The 9,342-nt window shown below is 46.1% G+C and overlaps 1 protein-coding gene across 1 annotated transcript; it reads left to right on the top strand.

The window, feature by feature from the left end:
• The first annotated feature begins 3,791 nt into the window (after nucleotides 1-3,791).
• LOC125137008 (microtubule-associated serine/threonine-protein kinase 4-like) lies at nucleotides 3,792-4,811 on the top strand. Its single transcript, XM_047797910.1, has one exon. It carries the CDS (start codon nucleotides 4,116-4,118, stop codon nucleotides 4,599-4,601), a length of 486 nt encoding a protein of 161 aa, XP_047653866.1. The 5' UTR covers nucleotides 3,792-4,115; the 3' UTR covers nucleotides 4,602-4,811.
• Nucleotides 4,812-9,342: the final 4,531 nt, after the last annotated feature.

Raw genomic sequence — 9,342 nt, 5'->3', positions numbered from 1 at the left:
TTATAATCCAAATATCACATGATATTTAGGATTTTGTGTGTGTGTGTGTGTGCGTGCATGTGCGTGTATGTGTATTTACTTAATTTTGCAAAAACACTCATTCTGAATGTATAATGTTCTAATTTTATGTATGTAAGAAAGAAAGACAATTGATTTCAAGTTTATTAAGCACTAAACCTAATTCTAGAAAGGTCATGACCCTGAGAATCATGTGTGTGACAACTTGTCCTTGAAAATCCTCCGTTCCGTGGAGACAGGGCTTGACCCTGACTTTCACACTTGGCCCCACATACAGAGCAGAGACTGGCAGAAACATCAGGGATTCCCAGAGGCAATGTCTCCCATCACTTAGGGGAAAAACACAGAAAACTGAGGCAAGTGTCTAATCACCAAACACAATGAACACTCAGAGCCCGGGGTGCCTGCCCCTGAACCAAGCACTTGGAGGCATGTGCAGCAGAATGCGTGGACCCTCACGACCTTGGGGTAGGCTGATCTTGTTTTCCTAGTCTATAGGCTAATCTGGTTCCGTCATGTGAAGCTGTGCTATTGGCTTCCCAGGAGTTATGACTAAGACGTTTTTATTTTTCCAACTCTTGGCTACAGTGACACTGCAAGAAAAAAAGCCACACTTTTATACCCATTTTTCATCCCAAAGCCTCCAACAGTAGGGGCTCTTATGAGATGTTCTCTTGGAGGGGTGCTTTCCTAGCCACTGAAGAAGGTGTTTATAATTTAATTAACAACATAAGAAAGGGGAACTGTAGGATTTAAATCAAAACCGGTCTAATGTGATACCCAGCACTTGTTCGTAGGTCTAATGGGAACTATCCTGACCTTCTGATAGTCTTCTATTTACAGAGTCATCCTCTGAGTTTGGAAACTGTCAGACTGAACTGTAGTCATATTTTCCTCATGGGTCATCTATTGAGATGATCAAATATCCTCCTTTTGACTGTATGTGTCAAAGCAGAGTGTGAAATCCATCCAACTGATCACAACTAGCATTTTAATTTTCAATAAAACATAATGAAAAATCAAATGCTTATAGGAAGTGTAAGTATTATTTCATGCAATTTTATTTGTATTTGTATGTAACATGTGTCATGAGTTGCCATGTAAAATATATTTCTTATTTGCGGTGAAGGTTTAAAAAGTTCAGGAAATACTGATCCAGTGCTTGACTTTGATCTGTGGGGTTAAGAATACGAATGCTGGGGCTGAACTTTTCAAGTGAGTGCTGGCTCCATCCCTTGCTAGCTGTGTGAGTTTGGGAAAATTACTTAACTTCGCTGTGCCATAGTTTTCACACATTTCACCTATGCAATATGAGAATAGGCTACTTTATAGGGTTGATATGGGAATTGGAAAAGTTAACATTTGTAAAGTGCTTAACACCTTGCCTGGCACATACTAGGGACCTTATAAATGCTTATGGGGGAAAAATTCTGTTCTGCAAGTATCCTTTTATACCCTTTTTCATGTTAAATCAACAATAAAGTCTCTGCCCTATGGACAGTTGTAATATAATATGTATGTATGTGTGTGGGTCTACATACACATACACTTGAAAAAGCTGTCTGTTCAGAGTGACAATATATTGGAACGTTTAAGAAAGCTCCTTGGACCAGATTGCTGGGTTCGAATCACACTTCCACCATTCACTTGTTGTATGACCTTTGTCAAGTTTTTTGACCTTGAAGGTCCTCAGTTTCTTAATCTATAAGGTGGGGTAATGGACTATATCTCATAATGTTGTTACCAGGATTCAAGGAGAATATCCATAGATTCTTATGGAGGAAGCAATAATAGCTATTATTGTTCTTCCTGCTAGCAATTCAGATCATGTCTTTGCTTCTTTCCTGATGTACAGAAAACGGCCCCTCCTCCTCTTTCCTGTGAATGGCTTGCTTAAGTCATCATTTCACTTCGGCTCAGGCAAATCAACCACATAGAGGCTCAGATAAAGACCAGTGCTCCTGACCAGAAAAGCAATTGTGCAGCCCAGGGTTGGATCCAGACTGCCCCACTGTGCACTCTCTTTAGCCTTGCTTTCACAACTAGCCAAGTCACTATGACGGTCCTTTTGCCTCAGTAGGTCATCACAGCCCCACAGATAATTCCCAAGTGTCACAATGGAAGCCTGCCAGCCGGAGCTGTTTTGCAGTATGCCTGTCTGTGGCAATGAGGTCACATCATATTTCCTTCCCCTTCATCTTGGGGGAGGAAACTGATTGGGACAAAGCTTGCTGTCCAACATGATGAAGCGCTTTGTATGATCTATCACTTGTAAATGCCGTGATAGCATAAGAGGACTCATTAGCTGAAGGGGCTTTCAACTCGAGTCCTCCAGTTCTTAAGGACCTTTGGCAAAACTGTTCTGACAAAGGGAAATCTAAGATTCTCGAGGTCTTCTGAGCTTAAGGACCTGCACTGTTTTTCTGTAACTTTTCCTCCCCCCCGCCCCATGGCACATTGTTCCTGTAGTACCACCACAGCTTTTGAAAATTAATAATGGAGCTATATTATGCAGCATCAATCTCTTGCTTGACCAGAAGCTCCTCAAGGGCAGGGGACCTGCCTTATTCATCTTTGTATCCCCTGCAAGCACTGGGTACACATCTCAATCAATGTCTGTGGAATTGAGTCTGGCTGAATTTATATCCCAGGTCAGCAGTGCTAGAGCTCAGAATAGGATGAGAGCTAAAGGCAAGGGAGGAGTCATCTATTTTCCACTGCTGTTCTGTTTTCTTCAGGTTACCCCACCACACTGAAGGCCACCCAGGGAGGACCTTAAGGTGGTTCTACTGGTGCCCTTTGTGAAAGTGCTTTCTCCTAGTTCTTAGAGGTAAGGAAAATCAAGGAACCAGTCCCATATCTTGCTGGTTTACAATCCGGGGCTAGGAGAAAGTAAAGAGGAAATGTGACTTCTTTTCATCCTCTGCTTTGTTGATGTGGAGAGTCAGGCAATGGTGGGCCGTGAAGCCCTCTCTAATTCAGCATTGGATCTGGCACAATACTGGCCATATTCTTAGCCCCAGTTAAATATAGGAGCATAATTTATTATTTCCCTCCCTTTCAAAAGGTACATGCCCTTAACTTTTTAATTTCCAAACAGAAATAAAGACAGAAAATAGTCTTATGAGAACAGTCTGTGTGTCCAAGCCAGGCAGTTTGTTGAAGCTTTATATATATATATTTGTTCTAATTCTGCCCATAGGGAGACAAGACAGGTAAGACCGTTTCCATTTCCAGCTGAGGACACTGAAGCCCAAGGAGCTAAACTGGAGAATCCGGGATCAGAGATCAGCTCCGTTTGAATCCATTCACCATATTCCGTGAAGTTTCCCCCTTTCTCCTACAGCACGCTGATGGGCACACGTGTGTGCGTGACTGTGTGTTTGTTTCCCTTTACCCGTTAAGCCCTGCTATTTTTCCTTCTGGCCAGTTTCCTCGATTCCACTTTTTTGAAACAAAAGTCCACTTCTCCAAGGTCTCACCGCCTCCGCGTCCATCTTCCCCTGGTGTTTCCAGGACCGCCACCCACTTCTCGGCTAAATTCGGAGTCCCAACCTTTGGCTGCGATTCCTGGTTCTCCCTCCCTCCAAGGTGCAGGTTCCTGGATCTAGTCCCCCAGCTCCAGCGCTCCCGCGGGACCCAGCAATTCACGCCTTGGCCCCGCCTCCCCTACCTGACGCCGGTGCGCCTGGGGCGTCGCAGCCTCCGCCCACCGGCGCGCCTGCCCTACCATTGGTTTCCCCGGCTGCCCGTCTTTTTCGCCGGCCCCGCTCAGTCCCGGAGGCAGGTTTTGCTGGAGAAGCCGCAGTCCTGGCTGCTCCGGCGCCGTGCGGGAGGACTGTGGAGTGCAGAGCGCTGACCCGCGCCGGCATGTCCCCTCGCGTGGGAGCTTCCGTCGGCCTCCAAGCCCAGGCGGCTACTAACTTGGCGGCGGGCTCCGGCGGCCCGGCCGCGGCCATGTAGTAGCCAGCGGGGCTCCCCGCAGCCCGGGAGCGGCAGCGAGAGCGAGCCGGCGCCCAGCAGCCCGCGGCTTCCCTGGGAGGCGCTAAGTGCCCCCCCCCCCGCCCCTTGGCTCACACTTTGGGCCCGAGAGGGAAATGGGGGAGAAAGTTTCGGAGGCGCCGGAGCCAGTGCCCCGCGGCTGCAGCGGCCACGGTGCTCGCACTCCCGTCCCTGCGGCGGCCGCCGCGTCCTCGCCGGGCGCTTCCTCAGCGGAGTCCTCCTCAGGTTCAGAAACTCTGTCGGAGGAAGGGGAGCCTGGCTTCTCTCGCGAGCAGTCGCTGCCGCCGCCGGGCGGCGCCCGGCCGCCCGCCGCGTGGGCTCCCGCGCGAGGGGTGCCCGAGCGTGGAGTCCCCGAGCCGCCGCCGCTCCCCGGAGGAACCGCGCCACCCGCGACCCGGGGCAGCAGCGCATCCCAGGAGGAGCAGGAAGAGGAGGTGGGCCACGCCTTCCCACATCTTGGCCCCTCTGGTCCGCCTGCCAGGCGACCCCACCTAACCATCCCGCACGCGGGCGGTGGGCAGAGCGCATTGGAGCGTGGAGAGGGGAAGGGACCCCAGGGCTCTGCCCCGAGCCCGGGATAATGACAGGAGACGCTCTGTGGGTCATTGATTTCCCCGTGGCTGGTGTGTGTGTGTGTGTGTGTGTGTGTGTGTGTACTTGTGTACCCCTGTGCAGCCTGAGAGCGTGCTTTTACAGTGTCAAAGCAGCAGACTCCTTAAGGTGTGGATTTGCTATGCTGGGTTTGAGATTGAATGTGATCTGGACGCCTGATTAGTCCCCACAACTTAAGACCTAGTTCTCCGAAGTGGTCGTTGCTTCCCACCGAAGCGCTGGGGTAGAGAGGGAATGTGGGGAAGGGATGGATGTGGGGGCAGAGTGGGTGTGTTGGGGGTTAGAGTCGGCTGCGATAGGTACCCTTGAAGTTGCGCAGCGAGATTACAGTGGCGTCGGCCCGGGATCCCCCGCGGGTGGTTTTGGCTGGTCTAGCGACGTCGGTCCTCACACAGAGAAGGACTCCCAGGTCTTAGCCAGCGGCCCTGACCTGCGCTTCTGCATCTCCCATTTGGATTTGTTCCGAGGGTGTCCAGCTGCGTGCTGGTAGCAACTGAATAGGGAATGTCCTACCTTCTTCGGGGGACTGTGTCCATCCTGGTTTCTTGGAAGAATGTTTGTGTGAAACTTGTGGGTCTCATCCTGACACTTTGAGAATATGACTTGGTGTCCTCCCGCCTGTTTTCTCTAGCTTTTTTTCCTTTTTTTTCTTTCGGCTGTTGGAGGACAGTCAAGGAAGCCTGGTTCTGTGTGTCTTCGATTGTTTGCTTTGGAAGGTTCTTGTGGGGAAATCATTTTGATCAGGCAAGGCCATAAATAAAACATCACGTTAAGGGAGCCTCCTTGTGAAGTTAATTCCACAGTGCCAGAGTGGTATTTTTCTCCTCTCTAAGGGGGTTAGCTTTAGTAAATAATTGTCTTTCTCCCTCAGAAGATGCAAGCTAAGGCCAGTACTCTGACAGTAGCCTCCTGGGACCCCAGCCTGGAGGCAAAGACTGGATCTTGCACAAAGTGAGGGAAGTCAGGTGCTAGCCTGGCAGAGAGAGATTGAGCAAACCCTAGTGGTTGGTCAAGCCTCTGGCAGTAACTAGGACCCACCCCTAACACCTGGAGAAGCACAAGGATCCTGAACAGGTGTCTAAAGACTTGGCTCTCTTTTTAGGGCCGCATCTATGGCATATGGAGGTTCCCAGGCTAGGAGTTGAATCTGAGCTGTAGCTGTCGGCCTACGCAACAGCTCACAGCAACGCCAGATCCTCAAACCGGTGTCCTCATGGATAGTGGTTGAGTTCGTTAACCACTGAGTCACAATGGGAACTCACAGATTTGCTTTCTAGAACTGTCTCTGCTCCTGAGTTGTGAGACCTTGGAGGAGTTGTTGGAATCCTCTGAGGTAAGTTTGATCATCTGTAAAATGAGGGGTTTGACTAGTGAACTTTAAGGTAAAGTTCATTTTCACATGAGGACTCTCCTTTGCTGATCAGGAATTAAGGATGGACTCCAAGTTCAAATTGCTCCAGGGTGCCAGGAATGAAGCTGAGTACCATCCCAACCACAGAGCTCCTGACCAAACCCTGGGCTGAACCAGTGTTCTCCTCAGTGGTTGCATCTCCTTTTGATCATGCCAGGCATGTTCTGGTGTTCACCTTGTGGCATCTGCCTCAACTTTCAGAATTGAGCACACTGGTCATTGTACAGCAGGGGGTATGACCCAATCTAATGATTTACCACTAGACTCTAATAGTGTTGCCATTGGAAAAGAAGATGGTGGAGTTCGTTGCCCTATGGTTTTTGCATAGCTAGGAGGGTGCTTTGTGACTCCTGACATGCTCTTGCAGATCCCAGGTGGGGAAAGTCGAAAACTTCTCACATTTGATCCCAATCCTATAGCTTATTTACTGCCTGGCCTTGGGGTGACAGTGTTTTATTTTCTTGGAAGTGGATATCATGATAGCTTATTTCACAGGCAGTGGCAGGAAGGATAGGTTGATTGAAACAGTTTGGAAAGTGGAATGACTAAATAACATTGGTCAGTTTTTGTGAAATCTCAGAATTGGATGTAAACTGATACAGTATTACAATTTATTGTGTAACTTAATCTGTGGAGGTGGGGCCGGGATGCTGGAAATTGTCCAGGAGTGGAAATCTTGATTTGCTCGGAGAATTTTAAAGTGAAACTGAATCAGCAGAGTAGAGAACTGATGCCTTGGTGAGAGGGGTGGAAGTCCAGCGTGCATTTTCTGGTTTTCGCACTGGTTATGGTGTGGTGCAGGGTTCTTAACTTTTGCGGGTCCCTTTGAGAATCTAATGAAAACTCTCCACCTTCTGTCCAGAAAACATGCACACTTATAAATACCATCCTGGAAGGTTCAGTAAGGAGCACTCGGTTACCCAATCTCAGTTTAGTGGAAAAATATGGGTTTGATTTCCAGCTCTGCCACCTTAACTCAACGTGGACCATTCAGCTGATATAAAGCCCGGTTTCCCCCCTCCTAAGTGGAAATAATAGTAATGAAATTGTTGGGCCTTTTAGTCACACCATCTAATTTTAAAAATTTATTTATTTAAATTTTTATTATAGTTGATTTACAATGTTCTATCAATTTCTGCTGTACAGCAAAGTGACCCAGTTATACATATATATGCATTCTTTTCCTCATATTATCCTCATCGTGTTCCACCATAAGTTACTAGCTGTAGTTCCCTGTGCTATACACTAGGATCTCATTGCTTATCCACTCCAAATGCAATAGTTTGCATCCACTAATCCCAAACTCACAGTCTATCCCACTCACTCCCCCTTTCCATGTCCATGAGTTTGTTTCTTTTCTGTAGATAGGTTCATTTGTGCTGTATATTAGATTCCAGATATAAGTGATGTCATGTGGTATTTGTCTTTCTCTTTCTGACTCAGTTTGAGAGTCTCTAGTTCCATCCATGTTGCTGCAAATGGCATTATTTTGTTCTTTTTTATTACTGAGTAGTATTCCATTGTATACATGTACCACATTTTCTTAATCCATTCCTCTGTTGATGGACATTTTGGTTGTTTCCATGTCTTGGCTGTTATGAGTAGTGCTGCGATGAACATACAGGTGCATGTATCTTTTTGAATTGTAGTTTTGTCTGGATATATGTCCAGAAGTGGGATTGCTGGATGATATGGTAGTTCTATATTTAGTTTTCTAAGGTACCTCCATAGTGGCTGTGCCAATTTACATTCCCACCAACAGTGTGGGAGGCTTCTCTTTTCTCCACACCCTCTCCAGCATTTGTTATTAATGATGGCCATTTTGACTGGTCACACCATCTAATTTAATCCCAGCATAGTTTGTGACATTTAGCATTGGGTGCCATGTAAAGTAGTTTTTCAAGTTCGTTTGTGATGAAAAATTTTGTGAAATGATGTATAAGCTTGGGCTGGTTTATTTTTATTTATGCATAATTAATCTGCTCCTGCTTTCAGAGACCCTGAGGCTGTGTCTGTTCTGTTTATTACCATTTTACTAGTATAAGCTGGAAAAGAGTTTTTATTCATATCAGGTTGTATTATAGTGAGGCACTGAATATAAAGCCTTAAACAGCTTATGTGAAACCCATAAAGTGAAAGAGGTTCATTTAAGATTTAAAAATTGTCAACATAATACGCTATTACTTACATGTGGAATCTAAAAAAAGGACACAACGCACTTCTTCGCAGAACAGATACTGACTCAGAGACTTTGAAAAACTTATGGTTTCCAAAGGAGACAGATTGGGGGTGGGGGGCATGGGCTGGGGGTTTGGGATGGAAATGCTATAAAATTTGGTTGTGGTGATCGTTGTACAGCTATAAATGTAATAAAAATTTATTGAGAAAAAACTTTCCTATAAAAGAAAAGATTTAAAAATTGTTAGGTCTAGCTTGGGAGACTCATCGTTTTCTAATTTTTTTTTCAGCAACTTATTCCATGAATTTTTGAAAAGCAGAAAATTCAAGTTCCTAGTGTATAATTGCAGTGCTAATTTTCTGGGCACCCTTGTTAAAGCTGCTTGCATATTTCTAGTCAAGTCAACAATGTTTGACCTATTTCATATTTATCTCACCGTCAATATTTGCATAAACTTATAAACTCTCATAGACTTAAATCAGCCCTTTAAGGTTTCAGTGTCTTAAAAAGACTAGTTTAACATGGCAATGAGTGTACTTTTTATGTACTTGGCAGCAAATATGTGAAAGTTAGAGATAGTGCCTTTTTGTTTAAATAAAGTGCACCCGACTTCACCCCTGCTTCTCCAAGTCTGTGGATTTGGGGCCGGTGCATGTTGAGGGTGGCAGGCTGTGTTTTGGAGGGTCATGACGGTCTGGATTGGAGGACTGGCCTTCTAACAACAGTTCTGAGATTTGCTCTTAGGCGCTCTGCCCTGTCCTTTCTCAAAGCACCTTGTGATGACTCTCATTAAGTACCTGGTGCCATTGGCTGTGTGTTGGCAGGAATTTCGTCTTTGTGTGCTTATTGAAATGCTTTTAATATCTTAGTAAGGGCTCAGTACTGTTATGTTGAAGGAAAGAAGAAAACAGTTGCGTGTTTAACTGAAGGGTGACCATGTGCATATTCTTATGTCTGTTGGGAATTCTGCTTAAACCTCTGGATCTCTTACCCAAAAACCCTCATGGACCACAGTGAAAATGTTAGGAGCAGTTTTTCCAAGTAAATTTAAAGAAAGTCAAGTCACTGAGGATCCACTCAGAACACCTGTGCAGGGACTTGCACATTATCTCTGCTTTTC

The sequence above is a fragment of the Phacochoerus africanus genome, chromosome 1 (genome assembly GCF_016906955.1).
Source record: "Phacochoerus africanus isolate WHEZ1 chromosome 1, ROS_Pafr_v1, whole genome shotgun sequence".
In the NCBI taxonomy this organism is placed as follows: Eukaryota; Metazoa; Chordata; class Mammalia; order Artiodactyla; family Suidae; genus Phacochoerus; species Phacochoerus africanus.
The sequence above is the reverse complement of the archived record's forward strand: the minus strand, read 5'-3'. Positions and strand labels throughout refer to the sequence as shown.